Source organism: Aythya fuligula, chromosome 8, assembly GCF_009819795.1.
Source record: "Aythya fuligula isolate bAytFul2 chromosome 8, bAytFul2.pri, whole genome shotgun sequence".
Taxonomy (NCBI): Eukaryota; Metazoa; Chordata; class Aves; order Anseriformes; family Anatidae; genus Aythya; species Aythya fuligula.
This window is the reverse complement of record NC_045566.1, coordinates 10,335,828-10,355,216: the sequence shown is the minus strand read 5'-3', so window position 1 is coordinate 10,355,216 and position 19,389 is coordinate 10,335,828. Positions and strand designations below refer to the sequence as shown.

At 53.4% G+C, this 19,389-nt stretch overlaps 1 protein-coding gene across 4 annotated transcripts in view; it reads left to right on the top strand.

The window, feature by feature from the left end:
- RNF220 (ring finger protein 220) overlaps positions 1–19,389 on the top strand; it is a 179,425-nt gene that overhangs the window by 108,231 nt on the left and 51,805 nt on the right. For 3 of the 4 annotated variants that reach the window (XM_032192570.1, XM_032192568.1, XM_032192572.1), the window contains 2 exons: positions 8,901–8,946; positions 16,473–16,568. In XM_032192570.1, the coding sequence (XP_032048461.1) occupies positions 8,901–8,946; positions 16,473–16,568 (142 nt within the window). Of the gene's footprint in view, positions 1–8,900; positions 8,947–16,472; positions 16,569–19,269; positions 19,373–19,389 lie in introns of those variants that run through there. The other variant, XM_032192571.1, reaches the window with a different exon arrangement.

Below are 19,389 nucleotides of genomic sequence, written 5' to 3'. Positions count from 1 at the left end.
TGAAAGAAAACAAAACTACAAACCTCGCTTTTATGGGGTTTAACTCTTGCAAGGCAGGACTGGTGGTGTTCCTCCTCCGAAGAGGAATTACCTCCCAGCTCACCTTGGCGGAGCACGAGCACGGCAGCAGGAGGGGTGCTCTGCATGAAGCCTACCTGAGCACTACACGTGGGTCTCCTCGATTCACGTTCACCTGCTTTACACCTTGTTCGAGCTGGCACGAGCAGCACCCATGGGTGTTCCTGCAGGCAGGTACACGCGTGCCTGCACATACAGGTGTATTTCTGCCTGTGCTCCTGCAGGTTGATACGAGCAGAGCTGGTGAGGCACAGAGGGCACGTTCAGCAGTGCTTTTCTCTGATGGCACTGCTGATATCGCTGCCCTCCGGCACCTCTGCCACCTCAATGCTCGGTGTCTGCTCCAGCTCAAGTGTCACAGAGTGACTGTTCCTCAGAATTAGGGTCAGGACAGTTTTGTTCTTGTTTATAACAGCTGGGTCCTGTACCGCACACAGCTCCTGTGGATGGGGATGCTTAAACCTTACCCACTGCTCCCTGGGAAGAGACTGAATAGGGACGTGGGAGAGGCAGGGTGGAGAAAAACCCTTAGGAAGTCACATTACCAATATTACATTTGCTGAGTCAAGCACTTGAAGGTTGGGAAACATCCCTTTGGATGCACTGGTTTTTAATAACATGATGCTCTGTTCTTGAAAATGCAGTGCTCTTCTTAAAGATATATTTGGCAGAGGTGTTTTATTTCCCTGCGTGACACCTAGCAGATCCCTCCCTGTGTGACCAGCAGCAAAGTTGTGCTTCAGAGCTGGGATCTCCACTCCCCAAAGAATCATTTTTATCATTACAGCCGGGGAATGGCCCAGAGGGGGGAGCGGGGACAGACCACAGCAGCTCTGTTCCCACTTTTGGGACTGACGGATGGTGTGAGCTCAGGCAGGGCAGCTCAGGAGAGAGTTAGTCTGACTCCTGGAGCCAGCTTTGATCCATGTGAGAGGGGAAGAGCCAAACACAGGGCTGAGGCAGCTCCAGCTCCTACAGCACCTCCCACTGCATCTCTGCCAAGGCTTAAATCTCGCTTCAGCATCGCTCTGAAGCTTTCTCTCCCTCATTTGCACATCAGCTCTTTTCCTCTTGCCCTTTTTACCCCTCTGTCCCCTGGCAGCCCAGCTGGAAGCACGATGTGCAGCCTCAGAGCCTGGCACTGCACCGAGCTAAGTGGCTCTCCTGGGGGTTGGAGGCAGCTCCAGGCATGGGGGGTAACAAATAACAGGGATGCTGGCAATATAGGAGGAAAAAGTGAAGGCTACAGGACCTTGGGAGATGGCCTGGTCACTCCACCTCCACCCAGGTGATGGTGACTGTCCTTGAAAGGTGTCTCCAGGTTGTGGAGAGGCATCCTGGATTTCATATCCTCTCATGGTTTGCTTTCTCAGTGTTTGGTGGCCTTTTGGGTTAAAGTCATGCTAATGTCTTAAAGTCATAATTTAAGTCTTAATGTCTTGAAGTTGTGCTAACGTCAGCTAACCACCCAGAGCCCTTGGGCTGATGGACAAGGTGAGGGCACACCAGCTCCATGGTCCCTGTGTGCCCATGTGCTGGGGGCTTTCAGAGTTACTCCTGGCAGGGCACAGCAGGTAGGACCCCCAGCAAGTTATTAAACCCGGATCTGCCCCTTCTCCTGCTTGGGAAACCTGGTGTTTAAATACAGCTGCTCCTCAAAGTGCCCGGGGTGAGGGGCTGCTTCATCCCTGGGGGTTGTGCCGAGCCCTGAGCCGCCCCATAGATCCCTTGGAGAAGCCCTTCCCCGAGTGGGAGCGGGCTGAGCAGGGAGGGAGAGCGGCCAGGCTGCCAGGCCCAGCAGGATAAATAGAGAGCGTAAAACCCAAATTAGCTCTGTTGTCATGTGTCACAGCGGGGTCATGGCTCTCACCTCAGGGCTCCTCGATTTATGCCTGGGGACTTTAACCTGACAGCCAGGTACTTCCCAGGCTTCTCGTGCAGCGAGCATTGCAGGTCCCCCAGCCTCTGGGTGAGGGAGGTTGGAGGCATTTGGGGATGAGAGGGGCTTCTTGTCCAGAGCCCCACTAAAACACATGCTGCTTCCCTCCCTTAAATATGCACCAGCCACCTGGGAGCACCCAGAGAGGGCGAGGAGCCCAGGCCAACACGAGATGGCAGCCAGGGAAAGCAGGCGTTGACCCTACTCAACATCTCCCTCCCACTCCTCGACTTCTGTCGCTCTTCTTGCTTTTCCCCTCTTCTTTCTTTCCACCTCCTTCTTCTCCTTTCCTCCCCTGCTCCCCCTCTCCGTCCCCCTCCCTCCCTCCCCACCCCCCGGTATCAAGGCGACATCTCCAAGCCAAGTACTTTTAATTTCGCCCGTGGCCCTTGCTGACACGGTGGATATGCACAGCAAGTTAAATTCCCGCCTGATCAATAAAGCAGAAGCAGTGTGTCCGACTGGTCGATATTTTTTTATCTGTCTTCAGCCCAGTCCTGCTGATGACAGCCCCCTGCGCTTCAGCAAAGGCACTCAAGGGCATCGGGCTTTGGCAACACAGCTCTTTTTTTTTTTATTTAAATTAAAAAAAAAAAAACAGATGCCTACAAAAAAAAAAAAAAGTTCACGGAGTTTGGCCTTTGCTTAATAACGTTTTATGATTTATCTTAATTTTTAATTGAAAAAAATTTGCGAATTAATTGATTTCTGGGACTTGCCAATTAACATTGTAATTGGGTGCATGATAAATTTCGAGGGAGCATCATTTTTCTCCCTCTCCCCCTTGTCACCGAGAAGGGGAAGCGCGAGGGCAGCCACTTCCCACCCGTGCACCCCCCTCTTCCTCGCGAGGTGCCGCTGCCCTCCTCCCCCCGTGCTCCTGTATCTTAAAAGAAGGAACAAGAAAGCTAATAAAGTCGTGTTATTAGAGTCTCACCAGAGGTGACCCCTCGAGGCATAAATCCACACTTGGAGATGGTGGGGACAGGTGCTATTAAGTGCCTGACCGTACTTTGTGCGGTGACGGGACTGGGTGCCTCCAGGCTTGGCCCTGCAGCCGTCATCCCCCAGCAAAACCCATGCTGCTGGGACAGGGACGGTGTTGGGGAGCTGCTGTTTCCCCCTGTGATGGAGCAGGGAAGGTTTTTGCATCCTGCCCTGCCCCGCAGAGCTGCTCAGCATCTGGGAGGCTGGATTCAGGATGCATGGGAAGGGGCAGCGTGGCTCCTACCAGATTTAAATTAACACCAGAGAAACCCACCCGGCAGTGTCAGCATTCGTAGGACATTTGGGTAGGGCACAGGGCCACCTGCAGTGCTGCCACCACCCACCCCACGTGCTGGTGTCACCCGACAAACGCCCTGAGCACCACATAAAGCCCGTGACCTTGGATGGGATTTCACTGTGCCACCCCAAAGCTGTCCCGTCTGTCCCCACTGCACCCAGGTGTGTGTATGGGGTGAAGGATTCCTGCCCAGACCAGAGTCCCCATCTTCTCCCCACCATCTGGGACACCAGGAAGGCTCGGAGGAGCCCAGGTCCACACCTGCTGGTGTCACTGGTGGGGAACCATGGGGGAAAGGAGGAAAATTTACGAGGAGAGGAGTCTGTTTATTATCTAGCCAATGTGGTGCTGCTGATACCGTGGATTTATCCTCTTTCATCCCCCTCTGATTTGTGTCCCTGCCCCTCGCAGTGGCAGATTAATTGCAGACAGAAAGGGCAGAGCGCACCCTGCGGCCCCCCCGCGCGCACAGAGCACTGCCCCGACCCTACATCCCGCTGCAGCCCCTACGGGATGCTGAGCAGCCCCACGACCTGGGGCTGAGGGCATTTCCCATCCATTTGTAGGGCAGGTAAGAAAACTTAGGTACATCTTCACTCAACAGCACCCTAAGGTGCTAGAAGTGCTCCTGGCAGCGCCTGCAGACTGGCAGCGCCCAAAGCCGATGCCCTAACCCCATGGCACGGGTCCACGGGGAAAAGGAGGCAGGCAGGAGGGTGCAGAGCTGCATGGGGGGACAGCACTGGATGGGTACACACAGAGAGCAGGGGTGAGAAATAAATCCTCGGTCGGTTATTTTCCCTTGAGCGACGCATGCCTCTTCTGCGGAGCCTGCTCTGAACCGCCACGTGAGCTGGGAATAATTAAACACTCATTACAGCCGCGGTAGCAAAGAGCCCCCCGGATCAATCTCAAGCATGACCTTTCCTTCCGACTTCCCTCTTGATTTCTCCAGCCACCTCCTTTTCAAAGAGTGACACATTTTTTCCATCCCACCCTCGCCCCACGCACCCACACCGCCTTTTCGCCACCCAGACCCCGCAGAAACCTGTCGCCCACCCTGAGCGGGGGCACGGGGCACCCTGAAAACGATGGGAGAAAAGCTCAGCAGAGAAAAAAGGAGCCGTGAGCATGAAGGGGACAGGGCATGCAGGGGCCTGGGGTCCCTCGCTCGGGGTGCTTGGTGGTCCTGCTGCATTTCTGCTGCTCTGGGCTGGGCACAGCTGTCTGCGTGCTGGGCACTGGGAGCCTGCAAATATTGACTGGGAGAGCACTTGGGGAGCACAGATGGGACCAGGGGTGCTGCTGGGCCCCACTCCAGGATCTTTGGTGATTTTTACCATCACTCAGCCCTTTTCGCCATCGGATGCAGGGGGTGTTTAAATCAGTGCTTGGAGCAGGTTAAAAATCCCGACGTGCCTCCCCTGCCAGCACGGATCACGTCCAGCTGCTCCGGGGAGCTGTCACCCGCGGCTGGGTGAGGATTTGGCCTTGTGTAGTTAAAAAAAAAAATAATCAAACCCTCATTTCCTTATTTAGGCTTCAAGTGACACTTCCACTTATTTAAACTGGCGTCCACAAAAATCCAATTCCCTCTCTGCCCGGCTGCTGCTTATTCCCTGCCGGCGTTCGCTCCATGCGGCTCCGCTGCGGCTGCTCCGTCCCGAGGCTGGGCTCCCGAGCCGCTAAAAATAAATTGTGTCCACCGGATTGTTTTTAAAGAAATAAATCAGCAGCTTTCTGGCCACGGCGTGCAGAAAGCTGCTGGCTTTGTGGGATGCCGGGCAGGAGCTGGGCGCGCTCTGGCTGGTGCCGTCACATCCCGGGGGCTGATGAGGTTGTTCTGCAGGGCTGGAAAATAGCAGCAGCAGCATGGCAATGCAGCAGCACTAAGGGCTGAGCACAAACACGTGTAACTGCCTGGGCTCGAGGAATTTGTTCTTGTGCTGTTGTTATTAATTACGTGGGGAGGTGCTGAGCGCAGCCCGTCCCTGAGGGATGCTCCTCCTAACCCTGAATGGGGGCTCTGTGGGATTAAATCCCACTTGACCATGCCTGGGGAGCTCAGGTGGCTGTGTGGAGCCTCCAGGCTTCTTCTGGCGCTGACACTGTAATTTTAGGCAAGTGCTGCCACTGCTCTGTGCCCAGGTGTCCCCTTGGAGCACCCTCAGTCTCCTTTTGTTGCTACAACATCCCCAGCTTGCAAGAGCTTCAAGAAAAAGGACAAGCACTGCTCTGCTCGTGATAAAGCACAACTGGATGATCTAACCTCCAGCTCACGCCCTGGGCTCTCAGGATGGGAAGCAGCAGCTTCCATCCATGGGGATGGGAAGGGCAGCACTCCCTGCGTGTGACTCTTTTTTTTCCCTGGCAAGCACACCCCAAAAGGCAGGAGCCATAAAAAATAAATAAATCTGGAGCCCTCCAGCGAGGGGGCCCATTGGGTGCCACTCCAGGCCAGCAGCACCAGGGCAGGGACCTCGTGTTGTCCCCAGCAGTGGCACCAAACATCCACATGTGCAGGGATGCCGCAGCCCCCGTGGTTCCCATCTGGAAACTCAAAGCCTTCGGGGGACAGAGCGAGGCTGCCCAAGCTTCTGGGTCTCTCCAGGACCTTTCCTTTCTTATGTGGTAGTTTGGGGGGGATTGCCTAAAAGGCGAAGAAGTTGTTTTGCTGTATTGAACTAGATAAACAATTCCCCAAATAGATTAAAACTAACTGTAACTTATAAAAGCGGGTAGTAATTATATTTTATTAGCTAGCAAAACACCATTTTTTTATTTCGTAGGATAATTCTGTGTAAATCACCTTAATTAGAAGTGTCAGACGAGCCTGTGAATATCGTACTTAGTAACTAATTTCCTATGTACAGGTTATAATTTAAAACACATGGATCACTCTCCGAGTGGAAATATGCTAGCCATGAAATAATGTGGGGAGTGTTGGGGTTATTACTATGTAAATGTGTAATCATTTCAGACCACTGCAGCCTGGCTGGGTGATTAAAGAGAATCCCAAGGTCTCCAAAGATTGTGCTCTCTGCAAGGGCCTTGAGCAAAAAACTTTAAAAGGCACCGAAAAGTGTTTGAACTTTAAAGGTCTTTATTTCCCTTTTACCATTTTTAATTTGTCGGTGGTGTTTATGGACAGGAAGGCTTCTCTTTGCTGACGGCCCCTCCGTTCCCAGCCCCTTCCCAGCATCCTTAGGAAGCAGGGAGGGTGGCGTGGGTAGCACGGGGTCATTTAATGGGATGGAGGAGAGCAGCCAGGCAGAGCCAGGGCTATTTCAGGGGCAGTCGGGATGGGATGTGTTGGAGGAAGGCTCAGGAACCTCAAAGAGAGGGATCTGGGCAATAACCTGCTCTGACCACCCTTACATCACGGGGGCTTGGGGCCGGAGCTTGTGCCCATCCCGGGAAATAAATAAAAATGAACAACTGCTGTAGAACAGGGCTGAACTACAAGGGAGTAGCTGACAGCGATCCTCCAAATGGAGAACAATATAAACTCTGCCAAGTTATTTAAATCAAGCCCTTCCCTCTTGGTGCCGGTGGTAACCTTTCAGAGGAACTCTCATCCTGGGAACTCCAGTTTCCTGGTGCTACAGCCATTTCTGGGAGGAATTAATGAGATTCTTCCTCTTGCCCTCTAAAAGGAATAATTTTAAACACCCTGAACAAGAAAAGGGAGGAAATGAGTTGTTTTTTTTTAACCCAATGTTTGGATTATAAAAGAAAAAAAGCGTTGTTTCACACTTTGGGCAATTCAGAAGGTCAAGGTATTGCGGGAGGTGCACAAATCCCCAGCTGCTCGTGGCAGGGGGCCAGGTGGGAGGTGGTGGCAGGGCTGGGGGACCAGGGAGGTGGCAGAGCAGTGGGATGGGGCACGGTGACATCCTGCACCCCCACCAGCATCCAGCAGCGCATCCCTCGCTCTGTGGGCTGCAGCCAGTGAAGATGGTGGCTGTGATGTCCCCAAAATGCTCTGCACATGTCCGCATTGAGCAGCACACCCTGGGAACACCTGGGAACACCGTCTGTTTGCTGCAGATTCATGTTAAAGCGCCTCGTTGACCTCGGGGCCAGGAGCAGTGCTCCAGCATTTGGGGTGACCCAGCAGTGACAGATAAGCACGAGCATCCCCCCGTTTTGGGGCAAGGGCAAGGATGGTGGCACTGGGGAAGGAGGGAGCCATAGCCCCGGGAGAAAACACCTTCCTCCATCCCTTCTCATTTCATAACACCCAGCCATCTGCCAAATCAAGGCAGATTAAAGCCAGCCAAATTCAATTTCTCCCCGCTGCCACTGCAGCTCGGCATCTGGGGCTAAAGTGTCCCCGACAAAGCGAACATGACAGGCACATTGCTTTTTTGTCACATCTAGTACCATGTTGATCTTCTAAAAGTCTCATAAAAATTTATTGATGTCTCCCATATTGCTGTGATTGAGAAGAAAGGAGCGTGTGTGTGCGGCGTGCGCGCGCGCGGGGCGGGGGGGGGGCGCGTGTGTGTATTAATGCTCCTGAAGTAGATCTGATTTGATATGTCTTGTTCTATTGTCAGCATCTGTTTAGCGAGGCTTTTTAATACTTTCTGGCTGCCGATCACTCATCCTTAGCCTGGGATGCGGGCTTGCATACAAATTTTGTTATTAAACACAATTCCATCCTCTCCCCCCCCCTCCAGCCCCCGCAGCCCCCCCGCCACCCACCCATCCATCACCTCCCCGGGGCTATGGGCAGCCAGCCGCCCCGCCAGCCCGCGCCTGCGAGCTCCGGCACTGGGGCTGGCAGCATATTTCAAGAGCCTTTTTGCCTGCTGCAGGTGCTTTGCATTGACAAATCGAATCACGGGGAAATAATTTATTTCCTAATGCTGTTTGCAGCATGTTAGCAGGAGAATTTACATGAGAGAGATTACTTTAATAACCAAAAAATTACAGTGCAGGCCTCCCCGCCATGTCGGCTTTGATACGTAATTGTTTCAAGTTTAACCTGTCTGGAGGGGGGAAGGTGTTATTAAATCTATAGCATCTCCCGCTGGTGAGGGCAGGCAAGGAGGAGCACCGTGACGGGGACCTCCTTCACTGCTAAACAGGGAGCAAGCTGAATTAACAAATCACTCCAGCCTCCGGCAGCGGCTGGAGCAGCGGGGATCTTCTTTCCCTTGCTCTTTACACTGATTTAATCTCCCTCTGTTTCCCTTCCTCCTGTTTTATCACGCCTGACCCCATGCTGGGCTCACCACCCCACACTCCTCTTGCTGTGGGTTTCTTCCCGTTGCCCCCACAGGCTCGCTCCCTGTTTTTCCCCAGGGTGGGAGAGGAGCTGTGCAAATCCCGGGGACAGGGATGGATCCTGCATCATGCCAGCAACAGCACCTGGGTTTGGGTGGCTCCGTTCTTGGGCTCTGCTCCTTGGAGCATTTTCTCCTGCAGGCTGGGCTGGCACTGCCCTCCATTCTGTGCCCTCCTCAGCCAGGATAAGGAGTCCCCCGTTGCTCCAGGGATGGGGAGCTCTGTGCTCTGCTGTTTGAGCTCCCCACACTGCCCACCACGGAAGTTTCGTGTCTCTGACCCCCTTCTCTTCTCTCTTGGCAGTAAGAACTCCATCCTGAAGGATGCCATGGCAGCGGGCACCCCCAAGGTAAGTGAGCACAGCTCGGCACGCTTTACCCTGGAGGGATGTTCCCTACTCCCCATCACCTTCCCAGCCTGCTCCCTGCCCTGCCACTCACTGTTCCCCAGGGAAATGACCGTCCTGGGCTGTCCCCAGCAGTGCCATGCTCTGGGGCCAGGCCAGCAAAGGGGATGTTGTCCCCATACCCCCACTGTGCTGGAGCGGCTGGGTCCCTGTGCAGCTCGGGGACAGTGAAGCTGAAGGACCCAGCGGGCTCCAAGACTCCAGATTGTGTCTAATGACAGCTAATGAGAGCTGATCACACGCACACTGAGCTCAGGCTGTGAAATCATGCACGGAAGCTGCGGAGCCAGAGCCATATGCCAGTTCTGGAAGAGGGGAATGAGGCTGCCTCGGGGGGACCAAAGCACACCTGAGGAGGAGCCCAAATCACTGAAAAACCCCTCCTCAGATGGATCCCCATCCCCTCAGTACCCACCTCCCATCCCCTTGGCTCAGAAAGTCCTGAAAAAAATGCACCAAGTACCGCAGCATCACTGCAAAGGGCATCATTCACTAATTAGCTGCCCTTAATATGACGTTGCCACGGGAAGGACCAGAGCTTGGGCAGGCACATGGGTGGCCAGGAGCATGGCTGGGCACTCGTAGTCCCCTTGCACAGCCACCAAAAACCATGCTGTTTCGCCCAGGCTCTGTTTTGTTTGTGGTGCCAGCAGCCTGGGGAGGGCACATGCACCCTGACACAGCCACCCAGGGAGCTTTAGTGCTGGGAACTTCAGCTTTTGATCACTTTTTTTTTTTTTTTTTTTTTTTTTTTTTTTTTTTTCTGGATATTTTGGGTAATATTTTGAACCACTTGGAATGCAACATCAGAACCAGGGGTAGAAATTGCAGCTCCAGGCTTTCCCCGTGAGGGCCAGTGCCTTGGCAAGCACATAAACACCCTGCCTGCCCCCCCCGGGCCAGCAGGCAGAGATAGCTCCCGGGTAAACCCGTGCATTTCCCAAACCTGTGAGGGAAAATAAAGACCCACAGGGCCTGTGGTTGCCTTCGGGTGTCCCAAAGGAGCTGGAAAGGGCACCTGCGAAATAACGCCTGAGCGGGAGAGGGACGGGTGGGAAGACGGATGAGCTGTTTGGAGGGACACGCAGCAAGTGACTGACAGACAGCAGATAAAGCACAAGGTCCATCTCTCGGCAGGGACGGGCTTTTGAAGTTTCCATTGACAAAGAATCCCATTTGCCTTGAGCAAGGGGATTAAACTGGGACTGGAGAGTCGTTCTATGTAAAGGAGATCAATCGTCCCCTGTCACCACATGGATCTTTTCCCTTTGCCCGTCACGTCTGGGCCTAAGAACATTAACTTCAAGAAGCCACGAGAGCAGGGAGGGAGAGGGTGAAATCAGGAAATCTTTCATTCCCTTCTCAGAGAGCTTGAAAGCCTCTCAGCCCAGGAGGATTCATTATTTCTAGGTGGCTTTTGCTGGGAGACAAGGCCTGTGTGGCACAGGCAGGCCGGGCGCTTCCCCGCCGGGTGGGCTTGGTATTAAAGCCCCCTTTGTAACCACACGGGGCTCAGGAGGAGGAGCTGGCAGCCAGGGCTGCTGCTTTCCTCTGTGCCCACTGAAATTCAGCAACGTTAGGATGTGAAGACTCTCTGGGAAAGTCCATTTCTTCCCCACAGTCACCCCTGCAAACGCCTCTCCTGGCAGCAGGAGCCCAGGCGTAAGCGTGCTCCTCGCTCCCCGCTCTCCTGCCCCTCAAGAGCTGTCAGTCACCAGGCTGGGTCAATTTTCATGGCAATATGTCAAAGAAAATCCAATCACTCAACAGGGGATGCAATGAACGCAGGATTATTGTATCAGGTTCTTCTACTATCGGGGCTGACCGAGGCCGTGACGGCCAAGCGAGGCCTGTAAACCGGGGGCTGCGGCCATCGCATCTGCCCGGGTCCGGGCTCATTGGAGAGGCGAGGAGGGTGGCACAGAGGTGGTGCTCAGCACCACGGTGCTCAGCATCCTCGGGGCTTCCTTCTGGAGCTTCATGCCCATGGGAAGGGATGCAGGCTGTCCTTGCTCTTGCTGAACTTGACACCACGGCTCCACCGTGCCATTCTCCAGCGTGAGCTGATCATTGCTGGAAAATCCTTCATGCCATTCTGGGTCCCTGTGGGGAATTCTGACACCAGAGTCACTTGGGAGGGCACTTTCTGAAGACGTGTCCCAGCCAGCCATGCCCCAGACCTCCCTGAGCCCAGAGTATGTCCTCCTAGCTACCTAAGGGTGTTTTTTTCCACTGTCAGGCTGTGGAAGTGAAGCTCCCCAGTGCTCGCTGTGGGTTCGTCATTCCTCCTCCACTTCTCCTGCACATTCCCTTTCCCACCAATGGCCCAGCTGCCAGAAAATATTGGAGCAAGGGGCCAGGGCCAAGGCCCCTCCCTTACACCCAGCAGATGCCAGCGGTCGCTTTGCTGAGGTTTGCACCTTGGGTGCCCCCAGACCTCCACCGTGCCGCAGCACCACGATCCCCCACCCGCCCCGCGGTTTTACAGCCTCGCAGAGCAGTTTGAGAGAGAATTACAGCACCTAGAGGGAAATTTGACCACTAAAGCCCTCCAAGGAAAAAGAGCTTTGAAGCAAGCAAGATTTGGAGCCTGAAACCTTGATGGAATGGCTGTGCTAAGCCCTTGCCAGCCGCCTGGCTCAAGATGAAATTTCCAGCGCGATCATTCAACTTCTGCATATCATGTCTGGTGCTAGGAGCAGGGGCTGGTGGCAGGGCCCCAGGGCTTTGACTCCTTCTCTTGTGTCAGGGACTCACTGGGGGGGCTCGGGGATGTCACACTCCTCCCTCTAACTCTGATTTATGAGAAAAGATTAAAAAGCCAAATATGAACACCGGGGCAAGGCTACAGCCGAGCTGGGGACACAAGAACAGCCCACAGATATGCGAAGGAGGGGAAATTACCTCGGAGGCGTGTCGGCTGCCAGCTCGGGCTGATGAATACCAGAGCCACTCCAACAAAAATCTCCGCCAGATTTTATTCCATAAAGCAAATTACCCCGTGAACAAAGCCCCTCGCTCCCCTTGGGCCAAACAGCTGTGCCCTCCCCTTGGTCCGAGGGATGCTGCGTCCAGCAGGAGGAGCACACAGGGATGTGGTGTGGGGTTTCTGTCCCAGATCCACCAGGACAAGGGCTCCATCCCCTCCATCCTGATGCCTCCATGGTCAGATCGGCTGGAGGGGGCTCTCTTCTCCTCCATGCCTTGCCCCAGGGGGCTCAGAGCTCGACTGCAGTCCCAGGTGCAAGTGTAGCATGCACGGAAATAAATCAGCAGCCCACTGCTGACACCGTTATTTCTGCTCACTATTCACACCCTTCCTACGTTTAAGCTTTTCATCCCCGGCTCCATCCCACCTTTATCTCTGCCAGCTAAAAGCCACTGGACAATTTTGCCTCTCGGTTTCCCAGGAGCAAATGCAGACCCTCCGAAAGCTTCTAGGAAAGTCAGCTCTAATAGTGGCATCTTTTTGTCAGGGATCCTCCAGCAGCAGCGTAACAAATGGCTAGCAGAGAGAAGGGGGAAAATCGCAGCCAGGCCTGGTATCACTCATTGCTTTCGGGTTACAGTTCCCAAGTGATAACAGCTATTAGCAACACTTTGACGGCTTCCCTACCGTGGAGGGGAGGGCAGGAGACAGAAAACATGTCAAGCCATCACCTCCATGTTAAGTGATAAGTACCTATTTAGGCGGCAGAGTTAAAGCTGAATGCATCAAGCAGGGAACACTTTGTGCCAAAAAAAAAAAAAAAAAAAAAAAGGAAAAAAAAGAAAAGGACCATATAGATATATAAAAAGCAGAGTTGGGATATTTGTTCTGCTGACAGCAGCTGTGATGGATCGTTTAAGAAAAATAGACTCCCTGTGTTTTTCCAGGGCTATCAGAAAGCTGGAGTCCAGCACTTTAACACTCCCAAATGACCGGCCTTGAGAGGAAGCGGGATGTCAGCAGTGCCAATGCTGCCCCAGCGAGCTGCTGGTTTTGGGGCTGGTGGTTTCCATCCATCCCTCGCTCCAGCAGCTGTATCCAGAAACACGTCCCCTCCTCGTGCAGCTCCAACCCCACACTGCACGGGGAGCGATGGAGGTAACGCTGTGCACGTCTGGCTCATGCCAAACCTGCCGAGCACCCAAACGGGGAGGATGGAAATGCCGAGCGGGGCCGTGGCTGCCCAGCACGGCAGGAGGGGCAGGAGGAAGGAGCGAGCACACGGCTCGGACAAGATTGATGGCCTCGTTGCCATTAAGAAAAAAATTAGCCGGTGGCGGCTATCATATTAAAGGGTGAAGAAGCCGTGAATTATTTTCTTAAAGATCTTATCACTTACAATGATAATTTTACCTTCCAAAAGGCCACTTTTAATGAGGCAAGCCAGGCAAAAAGTCATGATTTAATGCCAGATTTTTTTTTCCAAACACATTTTACTGCTTTTTTGTCCATGTTTAAAAAGCGCCGGTGACCTTTTTTTATTTAGCTTGCCCCAGGTGTAATGCTCAGGCTGATCCTCTCAGGGTTTATAACCTCCGCGGAGAGTGCCTTTACCCAATGGAGAGATGATTTAAAGGGGAGGGAGAAATATGAGGCTGCACGGTGGCTCACACGAGTGTCTGACACTGGGAGCTGTGGTTTGCCAGGGAAGGGGACACCGGGGAGAGGAGGATGCTCTCACCCTGGTAGCTCAAACGCTTCCCAAACAGGTAGCCAAGGCAGTGAGCGTGGCACAGATTTCTGCATGCCAGGCCTCACTTTTGAGGTGGAAAGACAGGATTTGGGTCTGACCAGCAGCTTAGGGGTGCATGAGGGCTGGGAGGGCAGGTGCAACGCTGCCCTTTTCCCCTGCAGCCATCTTCCCAGATGCTGGCGATGAGATGGAGCACCTAGCCCCTGGGAAACAGCCCCAATATGACGATTTGGGGAAAAAGAGGCCAAAATCGGGAAGGCGGACAGCCTGGCCCAATGCAGTAATGGAAGTCACCCTGCTCTCCAGCACCTTTCCCAATCCCTCAGCCCCTGAGCCTGCTTCCCCACATGCCCCGTGGCCATCCCACCAGCACGGGCTGCAAGGCAAAGTGTGCCACGTCTCAGGAAAATGAGAAAAACAAATGAAGTCGAGTTTCCTAACAGCAGAGGGGAAGTGTGACTTGGCATCTCTAACGCCGTGCTTAACATGCCGGCAAGGTATTTAAAATTGAAGTGCTTGCACACAATTTAAAAATAGACAGTTTATTAATCTAAACTGCAAGTGTATGTAGAAGAGGCCTCGAGATTGACATCTTTGGGATTAGTTTAGCCCTGCGTTTTTCCAGAGGTCATCGCCATGGTGCTCAGGAGGTTTGTGGAATAAATGGGGCCGGCGTTCTTCCCGGGACCACACGCTAAAAACTAATACATAACGTTTAATTTACTGTCTCCATAGCTAGCCCAACCATTTTTCACATAATAATATTGGATTAGAGCTACCAGAGGCTGAGGGGGGAGCTGGAGGCGGGGAGGGTTTGTCTGTCTGTCGACGGGGAATGGGGAGATGGGTATTTTTTCCCCTTTTCTAGAATACATTGGAAAACGGAATGCATTTAACCCTCCCAGCTCCCGAGTGCTCAGCTTATTAGGGGGGAAGGGGCATTAACACTGCTGCAATCAGGATGTTGTTCCGAGTCCCACTTGAAGGCTTTGAGTCCCTCCAATTTATGGGACATGTGCAAAAATGATCTTCGTTCTCCTCTTAGAAAATAAAACCCCTAAATTATAGCAGGAGCTGGGGTCTGCATTCTGCAGAAGTTCTCCTGGTAGCTCCTCACAGCTGATTAGCTGATAACTGAGCACCCCAGCGGGGCAATTCCCCCGTGACCCCTCTCACCCAGCACCCCAAATCCTGCTCCCTCCCTGCACCCCTCGCCGCTTTGCTTCCCTCGCCAGGCAGGCTGTCGGAGCCCGGGGATCACATCCTGCTGACTGAACGGATTTGTATGCTGAGTCATTCTTCCCCTTGCTTGTATCTTTCCAAAAAATGCACATTTTTTCACGTTTCATTTCAGCCCAGAGGCAAATGTTTCTGGAATGCTTGCCTTTCTCCAAGGTATTATGCTTTTTAATAATGTTGTCACCACACTTGACCTGTCCAATTCAGATGATATCTACACTTCCCTTTGCAAACATACACATCTCCGAGCAGTCATTTATTGTTGGATCTTGCCAGCTGATTCTCGGAAACAAACATCTGGAGAGCTGTGCTTACAGTGTATATTTTTTACAACGCAGCGTGCCATATTTAACCTAGTTTAGCTAATTTATATTTTAAATTAGAATTTTAAATTGGATTTCCCCTTCAAATTCTTCTAATAATAAACTTCACTTACAACTCAGCGTACATTTTTTTAAATGCTGTCAAACTCCTGCAGAAATTTTCCCGCTCAGGTTCATTGCCTGTAGAATTTAGACTTACCCACTATTGACTTGAAGTTTATCAGCGATTTCTTAGGTCTCAAACACCACTGATCTTTTTAACCTTCTAAAAGGCCCTTTTTTTCTGCGCCGCTTATTAAAATAAATAGCATCATTACAGAATGAAGAGGTGGTTGTGCTGCTGAGAGCTTTAGCGTGGTGTACAAGGCTAGGGAGAGATGTAGTGGAACTTGCAGTGGTGGATGAGCGTGCGCTGGCGTTGCTCCGTGCCAGCACACCCCCGCGTCGCTGTATGGTTTTTGTAGATTTCTGGGGGGTTTTATTCCTCAGGGGACTCTCCTGGACCCCCTATGGCATCTGCAGGGCAGAGTGTGTCTGTGCAGTGCTCTGACACTGCGTGCTGTACAACCAGAGATAAATTAACGGGCACCTGGGAAGCCTCGTGTGCAAGATGCTCGCCCAGCACAGGAGGGGCACACGCAGAGCAGCGTTTGCTGCCGTGGCTGTTTCATTGCCTCCCCCAGCCCATGAGTGCTGGGCAGCCTTTACGGCCCAGGGATGCGTGCTCATGCTTCCCTGTAAATAGTTCATCCGTCAGACGGGGTAGGGGAGGGCTGATAGGAGAGAAAGCAAATTTAAGATGGTTCTCACCAGCTGAATCACTTTAAATCGCACGTCCCTTGGGCTCTGGGCTGGTGTCTGCTTCTAAAACTGGCAGCGCGTGCTGAAAGCAGCATCAGCCTGACCTCCCTTCCCAAGCCAGCAAACCTGATGGCCTCTGCCCGGCATGGATTGCGGGGTGTCCCTGCTGCCCCTCCTCGCACATCGCTTTGAGCAGATGTGTTTGCACTGGGCTGGAGCAGGCAGCAGCCCCTGCAGCCCATCCCGTCACAGGGCAGGTGATCAAATCCCTTCAAGGTGAAGTGTGAAGCCACTTCACACCCCCACATTGCAGCAGTCTGTCCCCACGCCATGTGGACATGCTCTCCATGCCTTTGAGGGCAGCTTAGCATGGGGCAGAGAGCCCGGCCATGCTCACAGCATGAATTTCTCCTTTCTCTCGCAGTCAATTTTGTTGTCGGCCTCAATCAAGCGGGAAGGAGACTCCCCGACAGCATCGCCCCACTCCTCGGATGACATCCATCACTCGGACAGATACCAGGTAAGCAGGCAGACACCAGCACTGCTCTCGCCATAGCCGGGGAGCCAGCTCGCTCCAGCACCCGCAGCTCTCCAGGAGCTCCCCAGCTCTGTACCAGTGCCCACCTGCCTGCAGACTGGGGACACAATCACTTTGTCCTCACATGGCCACAAAGGCAGATTTTTGCCTGCAGGGTCCTCCCAGCTCTGGCTTTGAAGCACAGCTGTGCAGAACTGCTTGAAATCGTTGTAAAGGTTTCTGTTGCATTATATTCATCACCCCTGCCGTTGCTATGGCTGTGTTTGTCATTACTTACCCCATGCCACCGTGAAACTTCCAGAGAAGTGATTTTATTATTTTTTTTTGTCTAAGAGTGAATGATGTCAGCCTGCAGCAGGCCAAAATTCTCCGTTTGGCTGGTGTGCCGCTGCCCAGCAAACCGACTCGTGACTCCCACCCAAATTTTGGACCATCCACAACCATGCCAGCGTGTTTTGTAACCCTGCTCTGCCCAGAGAAGTAGCGGGTCTTGACTCGTTGCGACACACTGAGTAAACGTTCAGGGAGATGGAACAGCAAAGGATGAGGAAGGCAGCAGCCAGAGTACAGCTCTGCTTGTAGGAAGTCTGTGTTTTGGGGGCAGGCTAGCAACCTGGACTCCAGTTCGAGACAGCTCCGAACAGTTTGGCTGCAAGCCTGTGCTCAGCCACTGGCTTCAAAACTCCGAAAGGCAGCTGTTAAAATAGCTGTAGCCTTCAGCACAGACCCAAGCATTCCTCTGCCTGCCATGAGGACAGGCTGGGTGGGCCATAGCTGTACCAGCCTGGCATAAAACCATGACCCTACAGGCATCCCTATATCCCTATATCCTCTCCTATATCCATGGCCCTATGTCCTTGGCAGTGACACCCTGTGCCCAATGTCAGGGGATCCTATATAGGCCACTTCACATGTGCCAGGTCTGCATTTGGAGCTGCAGGAGAGGCTGATGGCCACCATTTGGGGTCTAGCCCAGCAGCCCCAACTAACACACCCGTTCCTGGAGATAGGCCCTATTAGTAGCAGAAAACTGCCTTTGTTGCCCATTATCCTGCCCTCTGCCCTATTATTAGTGATATTATCAAATAAGGGCCAAATCCTCCGGGTTTTGCTACATATTCCAACGTAGCTGTGGGTTCTAATTTGGTGTCACATCACGGTTGCTTTGCCCTTGTATGAATGATGAGACCTGGTGCAAAGTAAGAGAAGCAAAACCCACAGAAGATGCAGAAACGCCTCGTTCAGGTAATTCATCTCTCTTTCCCGCCCACTTAATAAGTAGGCTAATAAATAAATTATGCTCCTTCCAAGAGGGTGTGGAAAAGACTTTTGCAATGGCCCCCTTTGTTCGAGAACACCCCTCCCTTCCCGTTCGTCCAGATTTCAGTCTCGGTGAAATTGGCGGTCCCTTGCAGTCCTCTGTTCCTATAAATTTTTATTATGTCATACTTGAGGACAAATATTCTCAGCAGAAGCCCCCTCTCTGTGCTGAGCCTAGCTGGTCTCTAATGTGTTTTAAGTTTGTGAGTGTATTTTATGGAGGGTTGCAGCCCTTAATGCAAATGCGTAATGGGAGCTGTAAGCCCGCACTGCAGGGAGAAAAGACCTCTGGGGCCTGATTTTCATTTACGCTTACGCTGTCTGCTTTATGCCGCTCTGGCAGCGTAAAGGGACCTTGGAGTGGGTGCCAGGGTTGTGTAAAGCCTCTGCGTATCCTTAATAAAGCCACACCGTCCATGAGAATTCAGTCTTCCTGGCTTACCGAGTGAAATGCTCAGGAACCAGAGCTGAAGGCTCTCGGTGACTTTAAAGGCTGCGAAATTTAGCTTTCCATATGCAGCGGTGTGCTGGGACTACGCCTGTCCCTTGTGCTTTTTGTGATCTAATGGCAAATATGCACTGTATTAGTAACACGCTAGGGTGGGAGTTATTGGCGTACAGCTTTTCAGAACTCCTGTGACTCGTTTTCCTTAGTCCTCCTAATTATTTACCATGGGGATATTTAGGGAAGAAAGAGATTTGTGAAAGGGAGTGCTGCAGGAACACCGGCTTGCACAGCGCTCGGGCTGTCCGCATTGCTTAATTAATTAATTAACTAATTAATTAAATTAATTAACTAATTAATTGAAACCAGTGACGAGCAGCGTGAGGGGATGCTGCCAGGGGACACAGGGCCGGTCATGGCAGCAGGGAAGGCCCCGGCCTGGCTGAGGCACCAGGAGGCCCTGGGGCTGCCTGGCCCTGAGGGAGAAGGCGCAGGGCAGCAGCTGATTGGCCGGCACCACTGGGTTCCAGTCGATCCCAAGTCTCTGATTGGCTGCAGCCGTCGGGCCTGAAGCGCTCCCACTTCCTATTGGCCAAAGCGCAAGGCCTGCAGCCTCTCCTAGTCCTCCATTGGCTGCGTGGCCCTGCAGGCCGATTACCCCCGCCCTCTGATTGGCCAATCCCTCCCGCCGCAGGGCGCTGATTGGCCGGGGGGGTGCGAGGAGGGGCTTTGACGGGAGGGGGGGGGCCGTGCTGCCGCCTGCCGGTTGCCATGGGAACTCCCTCCTCCGCCGCCTGACCTTTCACCCCCCCCCCAGCTCGGCGGCGGGTCACATGACCGGGGCCAACATGGCGGCGGCCGCCGGGGGCTGAGCGGCGGCTCCTGCCGGGCCGGGCCGGGCCGCGCCGCATCCGCCCGCATCCCGGGCCGCGGGGGGGGGGCCGCCGCTCCTCCGCCTCGCCGCCAGCCCGCGGCTATGCAGAGCGGCACCAGGGGGCCCGGCGCAGGCGGCCGGGAAGAGGTGGGGGCGTGTGGGAG